General features: G+C 39.3%; 1 protein-coding gene and 1 non-coding gene across 2 annotated transcripts; one reads left to right on the top strand and one right to left on the bottom strand.

Annotated features, from left to right (window-relative positions):
- Positions 1–919: 919 nt before the first annotated feature.
- LOC133805906 (uncharacterized) lies at positions 920–3,417 on the bottom strand. The gene is made up of 2 exons (XM_062244052.1): positions 2,581–3,417; positions 920–1,336 (listed from the first exon to the last, which is right to left on the bottom strand). The coding sequence occupies exons 1-2, from the start codon at positions 3,415–3,417 to the stop codon at positions 920–922; spliced, it is 1,254 nt and encodes a 417-aa protein (XP_062100036.1).
- Positions 3,418–12,215: 8,798 nt separating this feature from the next.
- On the top strand, positions 12,216–12,322 carry LOC133807751 (small nucleolar RNA R71). The gene has a single exon (XR_009879647.1). It is a non-coding gene; the product is annotated as a small nucleolar RNA R71 (small nucleolar RNA).
- The last annotated feature ends 5,891 nt before the right edge of the window (positions 12,323–18,213 follow it).

Here is an 18,213-nt window from a genome sequence, read left to right on the forward strand (position 1 = left end):
TCAAATATATCTCCAATTATTTATTTTCATAATCCGATAACCTAAATAACCATCCAATACCTGAAATAACCCTTGACTTGCCCAGAGTCAAGTATTAAGCCCCGTTGTGACTTTCCCGCTAACTAGCTCCCTAGGATCGCCTCAAATCGCATGCTGCAGTTTTACCCACATAATAATGTGGTTCTCACAAATATAGCATATAATCACATTTACATTCATATAAGCATACTAGCATGCTTATCATATAATCATGCAAATAAGTTAATAAATTCACACATAAGCCAATTATGCCCTCCCGGCACACTAATCAAGGCCCTTAAGCCGTATTAGTGATTTTGGGTCGTTACACCATCCTTTGGCTGATGTTTTCAGTTCTTTGCGGTGGATAGTGGACTGTTTGGAGGTACCTGAACTAGGAACAACTAAAAAAGTTTTCACATTGTTAATCTTGGCCAAATCATAAACTAGAGGGGGCAACTTCTCCTCTAGTTCATTAATGGGGACCCCTGCTTTCAGACATAAACTAGTGATAAGGCTAGGAAAATATAGCCCCACATAACCAGTGACACAACACTCATTCAAATTGGAAGCAATAATATTGCCTAAATCTATGGATTTCCCTTGTAGGACAACATAGAGCAATACCGCCTTACTAGGGGTGACAATGGTAAAAGCTTCGGCGGGTGCAAATTTGAACAGATAAAATACATCCACACTATTTTCTCCCTCGTCAAAAAATTGAAGGGAAACCCAACTCTGTTAGTGCCATTAAAGGCCCATTCAGTTCTAGGCGGGGTTAAAGCTTGCAGGATAGTGTCCTAAGTGCTCTCCTCACATAGTTGGTCATGTAATTCCCTTTACTCATCAGTTTCTACGGTAGGCAATTTGAAAAATTTGTTGATATCACTTCTGTGAAATTTCACAGTTTTCCCCTAACAGTGGCTTCCCATGTATAGTCATGGTGAAAAGCATTAGCATAAAATTCTCGAACTACAGGGATGATAGCAGTAATTGGAGGAGCACAGAAAACCTCCCATTTATGGGCTCTAATCACTGACTTATACTCTTCAAGGACAATAAACTCATCTTTCCAATTAGTGGGAAACCCTTTCTCCCTAATAAGGCTACGCTCCTTATCTTGAATGTACCTAGAATTGGCCATTGGGTTGACAAACCTAGGCACATCTTCAAAATTTAGGTCTTCCTCATTCTCTATGGGTGGGGGTGGTGGTTGTTGTTTTTTTGTTTTTCCAGTTTTAGTTCTTTTTCTACTAGTGGACATTATTACACAATAACGAAAACTACACAAAATAATGCACACACCACCACAAATTTGCTAAAGAGAACCAATTTCTAAATTTACAATTAATGTTCAATTTATAATTTTCCACAATCAAAACAAGCACAAGAACAATGATCAATACCTTCAAATTTCAAAATCCCCAAATTTATGGCTTAGAATAGGAAAATGACAAAATTCTCCAAATAAATTGATGACAAAATGAAATTGGACATAAAAATAAGCATCTATAATTCCCAATTTCACCAATGTCACTTCAATTTCACAAAATCATCTAAAAAAATTCGGATCCAAAATTAGGTCAAAATTTCCCAATTTTAAAATAAAGCAAACTCAACACAAATGCAAATCCACCAACATTCAATACAATTGGTTCAATGATAGCATAAGAATCTAGAAATAACATATATTTATCAAACACCAGACACAAATTTCAGATTCACTAGCTTATCATGAAAAATTTCTCAAGAACACAATGTAGAACTTAAGAAGAAAAAGATAAAGGAGACTTACAATGGTAGATGATGATGGAAAGAAAGTTGACAATAATTAAAAGATAAATATACTTACAAAACATTGGAGTGATATGGCCTCTTGAAAAAAAAATTGAAGAGAGAAGGAGAATGAGAGAATATGAAATTAGGTGATGAAGAGAAGAGAAAGGTGAGAAAATGAGAGTGAGAAGAAAGAGAGTCTGATAAAATGATTTTTTTAATTAATTAATTATTTTTTTAAATGTGATCCTGCAGCTACAGGACACCATTCCTGTGGTCGCAGGAATCTCCCCAATCTGCCTAGACCCTTGGACCTGCGGCCGCAAAAAGTGGTTCCTGCAGTCGCATGATTGCTCTACAAACCACAATTTCATCAAATTTTTGTTTTTGTTTTTTTTTCACATATTTCACAATGATAGAATCTACCATATTTACAAGAAAAATAAAATAAAAAATAAAAATTGTCTTAACTAATACAGCTTAAAAACTTAAAAGAAAAACTTGAATGAACTTGGGATGCCTCCCAATGGCGCTGTCGTTAACGTCATTTAACCAGACGATGAACTCCTCATCAAAGAGGATTCAACAGAATAATGGACTTGACTTGATCGATGGGACCACCCAAGTATGGCTTCACTCGTTGACCGTCACCTTGAATGTTTCATTATTTCGATTTTTCAACTCCAACGAACCATAAGGAAACACCTTCACTACTGAGTATGGTCCCAACCATCTCGATTTTAATTTTCCTGGAAAGAGTTTCAACCTGGAATTAAACAATAATACCTGTTGACCTGGTTGAAATTCTTTGCGAACCAAGTTCTTGTCATGCCATGTCTTGGTACATTCCTTGTAAATCTTGGCATTCTCATAGGCTTCATTCCTAAACTCATCAAGTTCATTCAATTGCATTAGCCTATTTTTCCCAGCTGCATTCAAGTCCATATTCAACCTTCTCATTGCCCAATACGCTCGGTGTTCTAATTCCACTGGTAAATGGCAAGCCTTACCAAAAACCAACCTATAAGGTGACATGCAAATAGGGGTCTTAAATGTCGTTCTATAAGCCCATAAAGCATCATCAAGTTTTTTAGACCAATCCTTTCTTGAGTTATAGACGGTCTTTTCAAGAATGCTCTTGACCTCCCTATTAGAAATTTCCGCTTGACCATTGGACTGTGGATGATAGGCCAACGCAGTTCTATGTCGTACTCCATATCGAGCAAGCAAAGCATCAAACCATTTATTGAAAAAATGACTCCCTTCATCGCTTAAGATAGCTTGGGGAGTTCCAAACCGAGTAAAAATATTCTTATGCAAAAAAATTAGAACCACTTTACCATCATTCGTAGGAGCTGCCGCTGCTTCCACCCATTTAGACACATAGTCCACAGCAAGCAATATATACTTGTTATTGTAGGATGATGGAAAGGGTCCCATGAAATCGTTCCCCCACACGTCGAACAACTCAACTTCTAAAATAACATTCAGCGACATCTCATCTCTTCTTGATATGTTACCAGTGCGTTGACATCTATCACAAGACTTAACAAAAGTATTTGCATCTTTAAATAACGTAGGCCAAAAGAAACTACATTGCAATACCTTTGCTGCTATCCTCATTTCTTTGAAATGACCCCCACAATGGAGAGTGTGACAGTGGGTGAGAATAGAGATCATTTCATCATCTGGTACACAACGACGAATTATTTTTGTCAGCACAGTGTTTATAAAGGATGGGTTCCTCCCAAAAATAATGTTTTACCTCAGAATAAAATTTCTTGAGTTGCTGTCTAGACAATCCAGGAGGTACAACATTTGCTGCCAAATAGTTAACGTAAGCATACCATGGCACCAAGCAACCTTCACTTAACCCAAAGAATTGTTCATCCGGAAAGTGATCATTTATTTGCACTTTTTTACTATTTTAACTTTCCACCACCTCAAGCCTTGACAAGTGATCCGCCATAAGATTTTATGTTCCCTTTTTATCCTGAATCTCCATGTCAAACTCTTGAAGCAATAACACCCATCTAATGAGACGAGGCTTGGCATCCTTTTTACTCATCAAATACTTGATAGCTGAATGGTCGGTGTACACAATCACCTTATTACCAATGAGGTAAGGCCGAAACTTGTCAAATGCAAATATTATTGCTAGAAGCTCTTTCTCTGTAGTAGCATAGTTCAATTGTGCATTTTTAAGAGTTTGACTCGCATAGTAGATGGTTCTAAATACCTTGTCCACTCGTTGTCCCAAGACTGCTCCTATCGCATAATCACTTGCATCGTACATGAGTTCGAATGGTAGATCCCAATTTGGTGGACAAACAATAGGTGCTGAAATTAACTTTGCCTTAAGTGCCTCAAAAGCCTTTAGGCACTCTTCATTAAAATAAAATGGAACACCGTTCATAAGAGAAGTTGACAACGATTTAGATATTTTAGAGAAGTCCTTGATGAATCTTCTATAAAATCCTGCATGTCCCAAGAAACTTCTCACCCCTTTCACTGAAACTAGAGGTGGTAGATTTTCAATAGTAGCAATCTTTGCCCGATCCACCTCTATTCCATCTTTTGAAATCTTGTGGCCAAGTACTATTCCCTCATTGACCATAAAATGACACTTCTCCTAATTTAGTACCAAATTAGTTTCCTCGCACTGCTGCAAAACAAATTTCAAGTGTCTCAAACACTCATCAAAAGAGGTTCCAAAAACAGTAAAACCATCCATAAATATTTCTATACTTTTCTCCACCATATTAGAAAAGATGGCCATCATACATCTTTGGAAGGTGGCTGGAGCAATACATAAACCAAATGGCATTCTACGAAATGCAAAAGTACCATATGGGCATGTGAAGGTGGTTTTCTCTTGATCCTCTGGCGCGATAGCAATTTGGTTGTATCCAGGGTAACCATCCAGAAAACAATAATAACCGTGACCCGCCAATCTGTCAAGCATTTGATCCACAAAAGGTAAAGGAAAGTGGTCATTTCTTGTAGCGGTATTCCGCTTACAGTAGTCTATACAAATTCGCCACCCCATCACTGTACGAGTTGGGACGAGCTCATTATTCTCGTTCTTGACCACCGTCATACCACCCTTCTTAGGAACCACTTGAACTAGACTTACCCAAGCACTATCAGAAATTGGATAGATCACCCCGACATCTAACCATTTAAGAATTTCTTTTCTTACCACCTCTTTCATCTTTGGATTTAACCTTCGCTGAGCCTCGATGGATGGCTTACTATCATCTTCCATAAGAATTTTGTGCATCACTGTAATGCCCTGGTTACCCCAGAACAGTTACGGTGAACGGTGAACCGAAAATTTGACCCGCTACCCGAGTCCTTTGGTTAAAAACATGCTCTAAGTGTCATTAATAGGATAAGATGGAAAACCAACAAAAAGGAAATGATACATTTTATTAAATGCATTAAACTGTTCATGGGCCCATAAATTCTTTTACAAGTTATTTACAACTCAAAAATGTCATTATTGTTTCAAAATTACAAACTCGCCGACCTAAGCGGCAAAAATAGGGTAAACCCCCTAGTTCCTCTGAGAACTCCTTGGCCGAGGTGGTCAAGCGGCCGCATATGTACACATCACCACCAAAGCTCTCCACTCAAGGTTGGGTGAGCTTTTCTTTCCCTTTACCTGCACCACATAGCACCCATGAGCCAAGGCCCATCAAGAAAACACAATAATGCATATAGATATTATCAACTGATTATCATTATAATCACACAGAGCTTATAGCTCTTAAACAGATGAGTGAATATCACTTGAGGGTCTGATAAACCATAATGAGTGACTGACAAGGAAGTCACTAATTTAAACAGATGAGTGACTGCTGGGTAAGTCACTAGCTTAAACAGTTGAGTGACTGTTGGGTAAGTCACTAGCTTAAATAGATGAGTGACTGCTGGGTAAGTCACTAGCTTAAACAGTTGAGTGACTGATGGGTAAGTCACACAAGCGCTTTTATTTTTCATCGAACTTGAGGTCGGTCCGACATTAACGCTCTTCTGAGTCATTTAATGCAGATGTCGATTAGATCTAATCTTTATTGGCTTGCGTTGAATACGCTAAGGCCGCCCTGACTTATAGTCAACACTGTGTGACCAGTGCCCAGTACCACTGCCGAACTTGACTAATAAGTCCCAGCTTCACAATTGATATTGACACCTTTGCCAAATCTGACTAATTAGTCAGTACCATACACAAGTGAGCAAGATTTACTAAGCATTCAATAATAAATCCATGTCCACATTTAAACATTCAACATGCCTCAAGAATAACCATCCATGTCACATATGGGGTGCAGTTTTCTTACCTCTGATTCGAGCGAGAAATAGAACAAAAATGACCCTTGAGAACAATCGGACTTTTATTCCTTTAGCAGTCTCCTAGTCATAACCAAATATGGGACACCATCAATAAAATGATTAACAAAGGTTCCCAACCCAAGATCTAGCCTCCGGGACATCAATCCCCACTAATCCGGGTAGTAGGATTGATCCCGAGGCCTAAAACCAAGTTCACGGGGCCAAAACACTCAAACGAGCTCAACCTTGCTCAAGGGCTACGACCCTAACACCTTGGGTCGTGGCCCCCAGCCACTCCAAGAGCAAGGGCCGCGGCGCCCAACACCTAGGGCCACGGCACCCAGCAAAGGCAAAATCGCTCCACCTGCTTCATCGAGTTAGGGCCGCGGTGCTCAAGAACAGGGCTGCAACCCCCAACCCAGAGCCATCCCCAAACACGTTTTTCATCATCCAAAACCCTCCAAAAACATACCTAAACACTTCCAAATCATCAAATCAAAGTTCCCAAGCTTCCCAGTGATCCAAAACCATCAATCTTGAGGCTCAATCGAACCAAAAACTCAACGATTCACAAAAGCCAATTCTAAACTTAGAAACTCTAAAAACTCAAAACTTAAAACTTAGATTACCTTTGATTGGGTTGTTTCTCATCAAATCCTTCGGTCAAGAAGCTTATAATATTTCCTAGGATCGCTATGCCTCGATCCTCGCTTGATTCTGACTCCTAGAACTCGAGATTTCTTTGAAAATGCCTCGAACCATAAAAATGAACTAACGGGAAGAGAACGAGAGGTTTTCTAACGTACGTTCTATCTGACAATCTACTTCAAGCTTAAGTAACCTCAAATAAAACCTAGTGCTCGGGGTCCCAAAAACACCACCGGGGACATTATAGTCAAAACTTCCAGAATTTCATCCTGATCTCAATAATTCCTAATTTATCATCAAATAACCTTCTCATTATCCAATATCCCAATAAAAGACCCCCGTTATGACAAAACCGCTAATTTATAATCTAAGACCGTCTCATGCCGAATAGATCGAATATATCTCCATAATAATGGAATCTCATTCACAAATCACAGTATGCACCCAAATACACAACTATGCCCTCAACAGGCCAAATTACCAAAACACCCTAATAATCAAATGTGGACCCACATGCATGCATATAACATCATATTATAATATAATTCACATAAACATGCATATTTTCATTTAAGGGCATAATTAAACAGTTATGGCCCTCCCGACCTACTAATCCAGCCATTAAACCACATTAGGGATTTCGGGGCATTACATTCACTATTGACGGATTGATTCCACAAATATCTGCCAATGTCCAACCAATAGCCAACTTGTGAGCCCAGAGTACTCTCAACAATTTTTCCACCTCCATTTTAGAAAGAGAAGAAGACACAATTACTGGTAGTGTCTCATTCTCCCCCAAGAACGCATATCGAAGGTGGTCCGGTAGGGTTTTCATCTCCAACACTGGTGGCTTTTCAATAGAAGGAAATGGGCGCTCAGGTCCCTGTCCCAACTCCCCAAAAAAAAATTCTATAAAATGGCCCAAAAGAATTCATCCACTTGACATAATCCATGACGTCAGTGTCATCCTCATAATTTTCCACAAGCTTTGTCAATACCAAATTAAGAGCATCAATGCTCACACTTTTCTTAGAAACAACCCCCTCAACCACATCAATAGAAAAACAAGTATCGCTTGCTATGGGGTAGGACATTGCTTTAAATACATTGAAAACCACTTCCTCACCTTGAACATGAACCCTCAACTCACCTTTATGTACATCAATAAGCGCTTGCCCCGTAGCTAAAAAAAGGTCTTCCAAGTATTATAGGCACATCAACATCTTCATCCATATCCAAAACAATGAAATCAGCGGGAAATATAAACTTGTCCACCTTGACTAATACATCCTCAATAATTCCCGTAGGATGTTTCACTGACCTGTCAGCCAACTGTAAAGTAACTGTCGTGGGTCTTGCTTCACCCAAACCAAGTAGACGAAAAACAGACAAAGGCATCAGATTAATACTCGCCCCCAAGTCACATAAAGCGTGTTTGCACTCAAACTCAAAATTACCTATAGTGCACGGTATAGTAAAACTTCTCGGATCTCTTAGCTTTTGGGGTAGCTTCCTTTGCAATATTGCACTACATTCCTCTGTCAAAGCTACAGTCTCATAATCCTCCATTTTTCTTTTTTTTTTTACAGGATCTCCTTCATGAACTTTACATAGCTAGGCATTTGTTCTAAAATCCTCTAAAAACTTGGAAAACTGTTTATCCAAAGAATTTTTCCTAAGTCTTTGAGGATATGGAATTTTGACCCGAGTATCAACATTAACTGGTGGAGCCTTTTCAAGAATAGCATGATCATCAGTAACCACCCTTTCCTCTGAACCATTTGTCTCGCCCCTTTCATCATTCTTCTCAACATATGGTGGTGGTGTAGGTTTCTCAACTTGTTTCCCACTTCTCAATGTTATGGCCTGACACTGCTCCTTGGGGTTCACAATAGTATTACTAGGCAAATTCCCCTGAGGTCTATTATTCATCATATTCGCCAACTGCCCCAATTTCATCTCCGATTTCCTAATGGAGGATCTGGTCCCTGTCATAAAATGAGTCTGGGTGTTGGTGAGAGTTAATAACGTTGCTTGTAGTTCACTAGGCTATTCTGTAGGAGCTGGTGGCCTAGATTGTTGAGATGTTGATGCTGGTGATGGAGCTTGAGACATAGGTTGTTGATACTGTGGTTGAAGCTGCTGTTGCTGGCCTTGATTATTTCTCCAGGAAAAATTAGGATGATTTCTTCACCCAGGATTAAATGAGTTAGAGTAGGGTGTAATGCCCCAAATTTCCTAATAAGGTTTAGGACCTTGATTAGGAGGCCGGGAGGGCCATAATTGATTTATTATAGTATTTAATGATTATATGCATGTTTACGTGAATTATATTATTATATGATGGTGGATGCATGCATGTGGGAGAATTTATTATTGTGAGGGTACTTTGGTAATTTGGCCACTGTGGGCGTAAGTGTATATTTTGGGTGCATGATTGTGATTAATTAATATAGCCACATTATAAGGTGGATTGGTTCGAGCTAATCGACATGAGACGATCATGAGATGTAAGTGTTCGGTCTAGTCATAACGAGTTTAAGTTCGGGGCTCGGGGTAAGTCTCGGGGTGAATTTAATGATTAGAGCATTACCGGGAATTAAAGGGTAATGGGATATGAATTATTGGAATTTGAGGATATTGAGAATAGCGGGAATTAGAGAGCGTTAATTATAATTAACGAGATAAACGGGAAATGACGGTTTTACCCTCGGAAACTTTTAGAGGGGTTTATTTGGCTTAGGGGCATTATCATCTTTTGACCCTAAGGATATATATGACTTAGGAAGGCTGTGGATTGATGTTAAAACAGAGCCTATCCTCTCTTCTCCCTTCCATCCCGTACAAGCTTCCTCCCTCACCTTTCTTTGAATTTTGAGAGCTCAAATGGAGGTGTTGAGCTAGGGGATTAAAGGTGGCAGCTAGGGAATCTATAACAACCATCAAAGGGGATTCAAAGCTGTGTTAAAGGTGAGTTTTAGTCTTTAAGTTCAGGTGATACTCTGTTTTCTTCTTTGGTTTTTCAGCTTTGATTTCTTGCTAAAAGTTTGGATTCAAAGGGGTTTTGATGGATGATAAGATTGGGTTTTGATGAGGGGAGGTTATGGGTGTTGTCTAGGGGTTTAATTGTATGTTAGGAAGAGGTTTTATGATGATTAGAATGACTGGTTTGAGAGGAAATAGCACAGGGGACATTCTAGTGCGTGTGGCCGACTTGGCTGGTTTGGGCTGGGCGCCGCGGCGCAACAGGGGAGCGCCGCGGCCCTTGGTGTCTGTCAGGAGGGAGCCCTTCTGTCTGAAGGGCGCGCCGCGGCGCAGCAGGGGAGGGTCGCGGCCCTTAAGGCCATTTTGACCAAAAACATGTTTTTAAGATTGGGGATTCAAGCCATAGGCCTCAGGGTTGTACCTAGTACTCCGTTAAGTGGGGATTGATGTTCCGGAGGCTAGATATTGATTTGGGAACTTATGTTGATCATTTTTATTGATGATACCTTATATTTGGTTATGACTAGGTGACCGCTAAAGGACTAAAAGTTGATCGTTCTCAAGGGTCGTTCTTTTAATCGTTCTAGCTCGACTTTGAGGTAAGAAAACTGCACCCTGTGTATATGAGACATGCATGGTTGTTATCGAAGCATGTTGGTTGATTATTATGTATGACATGCATGGTTATTATTGATGCATGTTAGTTGATTATTAAACGTGACATGCATGGCTGTTATTGGAGCATGTTGGATTGCCGGATATACTGCATATGATGCATGAGAAACATGTGATTAAGACATGCTTTGTATATTGGGTATGATATTGTTGAGAGCTTGAGCCTCTGTGGTTGTGCATGGTCCTAATTGTACTGGTATCTGTTTAGTAAGCATGCTAAATACCTTGTTTATGGATATTGAACATGTGGTATACGATTGGTGGCATGACTTGCTTGTGTATGGCATTGACTAGTCAGGGACCGACTCTAAAGTCGAGAATTATGCATTGAATGGCTCTATGGCATTAATGCTAGACCGACCCTAGGGTCGAAGAACTTATAAGCGCTTGCCTGGTCTACGACCAGATGACTATAGCCAAGGTATATGACCCCGGTGACTGCTTGTCACATGGCTAAGGGACGTTGTCCATAGTTTCGACTCTAGAGTCGTGAGGAAGGTTATGTTGGTGACTAATCACCTTGCACCTGTCCTAAACAAGCTTAAGTCGAGAATTACGCATTGAATGGCTCTATGGCATTAATGCTAGATCGACCCTAGGGTCGAAGAACTTATAAGCGCTTGCCTGGTCTATGACCAGATGTTTATGGCCAAGGTATATGACCCCAGTGACTGTTTGTCACATGGCCAAGGGACGCTGTCCATAGCACGACTCTAGAGTCGGGAGGAAGGTTATGTTGGTGACCATTCACCTTGCACCTGTCCTAATCAAACTTATGAAAGGATCGCTTATCAGTTGAGCCCTGGTGACCCTATCGTCACATGGCTAGAAGGAGCGATGCTCATTATTGTGACTTTTGGCTATTGTCACCTATTTGCTTGGACTGATAGTCCTGAATGGTTATTATGATCGTTGTTGATATTATATCATGCTTTATTGTGTTTTCTTGCTGGGCTTCGGCTCACGGGTGCTACATGGTGCAGGTAAAGGCAAGAGGAAGCTGGACCATCCTTGAGTTGGAGAGCTTGGGTGATGACGTGTACATATGCAGCTGCTCGTCCGCCACGGTCGAGGTTTAAAGTGGAACTAGGGTTGAACCCTGTTTTGCCGCTTAGCACGACCTGTTGTAAATATTTCCTGTAATAAACTCTGAAAATATATTTTTGGGATCCCAATGTATATAATAAACGTTCTAGTGAAACGTTACATCTTAATCAAAGTTTCTAAACCCTAAACCGCTAATCATACCTAGATCACGATTTTGGCCAAATGACTCTATTAGCGAGTTTAGCACTGTTTACAAGGCACACCGTAACGGTCCCTGGAGTTGGGGCGTTACATAGGGGTTGTTGTAAGGCCTCTAAAGACTCCCAATGGCTTGAACCTGAGCTTGATCCATAAGAATAATGCTTTGAGAATCTGTAACAACTGCTTGACACTGATCATAAGAGTGCGGTCCCCCACAAAGTTCACATCTTGTTTGCATCTGAATAGCATTGGCTGAGACAGTGGCCTGTCGCAACTGCTTGGTTAATGAAGCAACTTGAGCAGTTAGTGCAGTGATGTCATCTAATTCATGTACCCAAACCACTTTCTTAGTACTTTCCCATTCAATAGGCCATTGATTGTTGTTCATAGCCATTTCCTCCAACAGTTCATACACATCATTAGCACTCTTACTCATAAAAGCACCCCATGTTGCAGCGTCTATAATGGTGTGAGTAGTGCCGCATAGTCCATTGTAAAAGTTGTGGACCAACATCCACTTTTCTATATCGTGATGAGGACATTTTCTCAGAAGTTCCTTATTCCTTTCCCATGTATCATACAATGATTCTCCATCATTCTGATAGAAATTATTGATCTCACCCCTTAGTTTTTTAGCTTTTGCTAGGGGAAAGAACTTCGCAAGGAATTTCTGAGCTAGCTCTTCCCATGTATTGATAGAATTGGATTGAGCAGAATTCAACCAGATCTTTGCCCTATCTCGTAGGGAAAATGGGAATAACCTCAGTCGAATGGCATCGTTACTCACGCCATTATATTTGAAAGTGGCACATAGCTCCAGGAAATTAGCTAGGTGCATATTAGGATCTTCTGTGGGGAGTCTGCCAAACTGAACTTTGGACTGAACCATCTGAAGAATAGTTGGTTTGATCTCAAAATTATTGGCAGTGACTGCCGGCTGTCTAATGCATGTTTGTACTCCTGTGACTGTAGGGAGCACATAATCTCTGAGTGTATGTGCATTTTGGTTTTCAACTGCTACATTTTGATTTGGTGGTATAACATTTCCACCACCATTAAGTGCGTTGTCACCCATAATGACTCTTTCTCTTTTCTTTCTGCGGTTTGACTTACAAGCCTTCTCGATCTCAAGATTAAGAGGCTCTAAACTGTCAGCCCCTCTTCTTTTGCGCATAAAACGATACAACCTGAAATAGGGATAGCAAGAAGTACTAAACCAAGTTAGAAAATTGATAAAAAAAAAAAAACCAAATTAGAAATAAAATTAACTATTTTGATATTGATAATATTTTAGTTCCCGGAAACGGCGCCAAAAACTTGTCGCAAAAATTTTAATGATACGCAAGTATACGTAATCGCAATTCCTAATAAAACTGGTAATGGGTATCGTCCCACAGAGATTGATTTATCAATTACCAGATAATTAATTTATGATTTCTATTTGGTTAATTGAATGTTTGATTTTTAAAATGTAGAAATTAATGCATGAACAAAATAACTACAAGTAAAACTTAAAACAAAATTCAAAATATAAACAGAAAGACTTCAAGAAATTAATTCAGTAGAAGAATAAAATTAGGGAAATCAATCTCATCAACTATCCACTCTAATATTCATCAATGTAATAATTACAATCTTTCTTCTTATTAAGATGGAAAGTTAACCAAATCTTTTTATATTCAAGTTACGAAATATAAAACTCAACCTAAAGCAGAATTTTCTATATTTCTATGACAAATTCAGCATTAGGAGGCAATAAGAACGATAACTCAAGAACCACACAAATAATCATGATACTTTCATTCACTAATTAATTTTATGTCCAGTCAATTATAGTATATCCAAATTTCACTTTTCAGATTTTGATTCAAAATCATATAAGTTATGAAAATAGATGGTCAATCAATTCTCAAACAATAAACATAAATTGACAAGCTCTCAATAGAGGAATAAAGAAAATAAAAATTTGCTTTAATTCATAAAAGAGTTTCCAGTGATTCAATTAAAATCCCTAAAACAGAAACTAGTTGTTCATCATTAAGAAATCCATAAACAAGAAATTTATCACAAAGTAAAGATAAGAACAAGAGAAAAAAACTCTATGTTGATCCCAATTCTTCTCCAAAATGATCCCAATCCTCTTCTCCCAGTCTAGGTTTGCCAAAGTGCCTCATTTTCTCTCCAAAACCGTGATTTAAACCTAATTAGCATTTTTTAAAAATGAAATGACCAAAACATCCTTCATTAAAAATTTGCATTTTTCACATTTCTCGACATATCCTGCGGTCACAAAATGTCATTCCTGTGGTCGTAGGAATGCCCTGGAAATGCCCAACTCTTCTGGAATTGCGGCCGCAGAAAGTGCCCCGAAACACTGTTTTCCACCAACTTTTGTCCTTTTGTCGGTTTTTCCATCATGTTTCCACACCTAAATCACCTAAGCCCTTCGACACCAGAAAACACATAAAAACACAAGCACAAAATAGAACAAAATAAAACTAAACGCCTAATACTTAACCTGAAAACACATAGATAAACGAGTCTAAAACTCGTTTATCAGCCATATACATCATTGAGTCCCCAAAACAATTGTTCTTAGCCTGATCATTTTAACAAACCTTAACGCATGAATCAAAGGATTAGATGACATATATAGGAGTTCATAGCAACCTCAGGATTAAGATCATCGTGTATATGATCATCATTTGATGTGTTTGATTAATACTATGAAACGATGTTTAAACAAGAATTAACAAATCACATCTGGTCCAGTTCTACATACTCTCAGCATGCAAAGTACCTCCACTAAAGTGCCCTACTACACTAGTAACCCGGATCTAGGTCACATGTACTCATAATACTAGTGGACCGTACTAGCAGTAATTAATCTAAAGATTCCATAACTTTATTTTACTGCGAACTATTTAAGTTTATTATCTTAGTCTTGATCCTCCTATACTAATATGAGATTAAGACCACATGGATAAACTTTGGAATTTTATGATATTCACTTAATATTATCATATAATATTGGACATAGTTTATATATATATAATAATAATTCAATTCAATTATTTATTTCATTTAAACATTTGTCAACTACAATTGCTTTAAGGGCACTATTCCCAACACCGTTACCATGTGATTTTAAAATGTGCCATTAGCTCGCTAATCGAGGTTTTAAATCGAAAAGTGTGATTAAATCGGAATAAAGATTCATTTAATGGAAATTGAGTATAAAAGGTTTGGACATTTATTAAGCTCATAAAAGTGATACATTGGGGTCCCAAAATACTGTTTCAAAATGTATTTACAATTCAAAAGTTAAGGTACAGTCGACCTAAGCGACAAAATCAATTGTTTGTAGCATGTCCCTCAAACAACCTTAGCCATGGCAGCCAGGTAGGTTGAACATGTGCGCGCCGCTCCATGCCCTCCAACTCATGCTTGGTCGACCTTTCCTTTGCCCTTACATGCATCATAGAGCACCCGTGAGCCAAGGCCCAGCAAGAAAACTCCACACATAGCATATGAAAATTCAATCAAATAAATAAACAACCTTAAACAGATAATAGGCTATTCACATAACGACCTATGCCAACCCAGGTGCTTTACCAGGCACTGGGTTCACAATCTTCACCAAACAGGTGAGTACAACACCCTAGATGGCCATGGCGGCTTGCATTCAGCCTGTTCCCAGATCATAACTGTCACAACCCTCCTCTGGGACACAACTTCCCACAAGATGCGAGCGTCTTCTCTCAACACCTCGTTGTGACTATTCCCTTCTTTCACTCCCTAGAACCGTCTCGAATCACACATCACAAATATATCTCCAAAATACTGTGGTCTCAGTCATAACACACATAATTTACATTTATGCCCTCAATGAGCCAAATTTACAAATATTCCCTTATTAACAAGAACAGACCCACATGCATATTTAATTCACCTAAACATGCATTTTTAGTCATATAATCATTCATCCATGTAATCACATGCTAATACACATATATCACAATTAACCACGTAATAATACAATTAAAAAAAAATTCCCTCCTGACACGCTAATCAAGGCACTAAACCTTATTAGCAAATTTGGGACGTTACAACTATCCCTTCCTTACAGAAATTTCATCCTCAAAATTTACCTAAATAACTCAGGATATTGATCCCGCATATCAGACTCACGCTTCCAAGTTGCCTCGTCCACTTTGATGTTCCTCCACAACACCTTCACTAAGGCAATGGTCTTGCTGTGCAAGACTTTATCTTTTTGGTCTAGAATCTGAACCGACTTCTCCTCATAAGGCAACTCTTGATCTAGCTCTAGGTTTTCATAGCTCAGCACATGTGTAGGGTCTGATACGTACTTCCGGAGCATATACACATGGAATACGTTGTGAACCCCTCATAAAGTTGGAGGCATGGCTAATATGTAAGATACCTCTCCAACCCGTTCCGAAATCTCAAAGGGGCCAACAAACCTAGGACTTAACTTTCCTTTCACTCCAAATCATTTTACCTATCTCAAAGGGGAAACTCTGAGAAACACATGATCACTGACTTGAAACTCTACACTTCTAGGTTTCAAGTCTGAGTAACTCTTCTGTCGACTCTGGGTGGCGAGTATCTGGGCTCTAGTCTTCTCAATTGCCTTATTGGTCCTCTGAATGACCTCAGGACCTAAGTACTTTCTCTCACCCATCTCATCCCAATGAAAAGGCGATATGCACTTCCTCCCATACATCATCTCATTTGGAACCACTCCGATAGTCACCTGATAGCTGTTATTATAGGAAAACTAAATCAAAGGGAGATACTTACTCGTACATCCCCCAAAGTCCAGCACACAGGCCCGTAACATATCCTCCAGTATTTGAATTTTCCTCAAAGACTGTCCGTCCGTCTGAAGATAATATGCGGTACTGAACAGCAACTGCATGCCCATAGCCTTCTGCAGGCTCTCCCAAAACTTAGAGGTGAAGGTGGGTTCTTGTCGAATACTATCGGCCTTTGAGCCCTATGGAGTCACACAATCTCCTTTATATACAACTCGTCGTACTGCTCCACCGTGTAAGTTGTTTTAACAGGAAAGAAGTGAGCTGACTTGGTGTACCTGCCCATAATTACCCACACAGAATCATATTGCCCTATGTCTTTGGCAATACAACCACGAAGTCCTTGGTGATATCCTCCCACTTCCACACTGGAATCCATAAAGGTTGCAGCAATCCTACTGGCCTTTGATGTTCAGCCTTCACTTGCTCACAAGTTAAACATTTGGCCACATAATCCACCACGTCCTTCTTCATTCTTTGCCACCAATACAGAGTCCTCAAGTCTTGGTACATCTTCATCGTACCCGGATGCAAGGAGTAGGGAGTGGTATGAGACTCATCTAGAATCTCTTGCCTGATACCAAAATTCATCGGAACACAAATCTGACCTTTATACCTCAGTAAACCCACCTCTGAGATAGAAAAGTCTTTAGTCACTCCGGCTAAGACGTCCTCCCTGTATTTCCTCAGCTGTGGATCCTCCTTTTGCGATTCCCCGATCTTCTCAAGGAGCGTGGACTGAAGAGTGATATTGGCTAGCTGAACAACTACCAGTTCAATTCCCGCTCTGGTCATCTCTTCAGCTAACTTTTCTGATATCAATCTTGAACTGAAGAACTGCCCTAGGCCCCTCTGACTCAATGCATCGGCCACTAATTTGGCCTTCCCCGAATGATACAAAATATCACAATCGCAGTCCTTCACCAACTCTAGCCAATGCCTTTGGCGCATATTTAGATCCTTCTGAGTAAAGATATACTTTAAGCTTTTATGTTCGGTGTATATTTCACACATTTCTCCTTACAGATAATGCCTCCAAACCTTCAGTGCGAACACCACCTCTGCCAGTTCCAGATCGTGAGTGGGATACCTCTGCCCTACTACCTTAGAGCCGTTACCATGTGATTTTAAAATGTGTCATCAGCTCGCTAATCGAGGTTTTAAATCGAAAAGTATGATTAAATCGAAATAAAGATTCATTTAATGGAAATTAAGTATAAAAGGTTTGGACATCTATTAAACTCATAAAGGTGATACATTGGGATCCCAAAAGGGAAATTTTAATTTGTATGCTTGATCATTTTTATAATTACAAAAAAATGCTATGCATATTAAAAATTACAAAATAATGCTATTTTTTTGCACTTTACCCAAAATGCCCTTTCCACTTCTTCCTCACTTCTCATTTCTCTCTTCTCTCTTCTCTCTTCCCTCTCTCATTTCACTCTCTCTCACCTCACAACACCACCACCACACTAAATATTATATTTCGAACATATTTGGACATGATTTTTGGGTTTTTTTTGTGATTTTTTTTTCAGATCTGAAACTCTGAAATCTGCAAAAAATCGACCTTACTCGATGGTGGTTCAATGGTGCTCGATGCCAGCTCGATGAGACCTTCAAAATCATGATTTTTCATGAAAAAATGACTTTGCTCGATGGTGGTTCGATGGTAGTT

The sequence above is a fragment of the Humulus lupulus genome, chromosome X, assembly GCF_963169125.1.
Source record: "Humulus lupulus chromosome X, drHumLupu1.1, whole genome shotgun sequence".
Lineage (NCBI taxonomy): Eukaryota > Viridiplantae > Streptophyta > Magnoliopsida > Rosales > Cannabaceae > Humulus > Humulus lupulus.

Excerpts from the sequence above, each read along its gene's own strand:
- LOC133805906 (XM_062244052.1), bottom strand. The coding sequence starts at position 3,417 with ATGAGGATAGCAGCAAAGGTATTGCAATGTAGTTTCTTTTGGCCTACG. Across the intron at positions 1,337-2,580 it reads AATTTCAACCAGGTCAACAG|CAAATTTGTGGTGGTGTGTG; the intron begins GTATTATTGTTT and ends GGTTCTCTTTAG.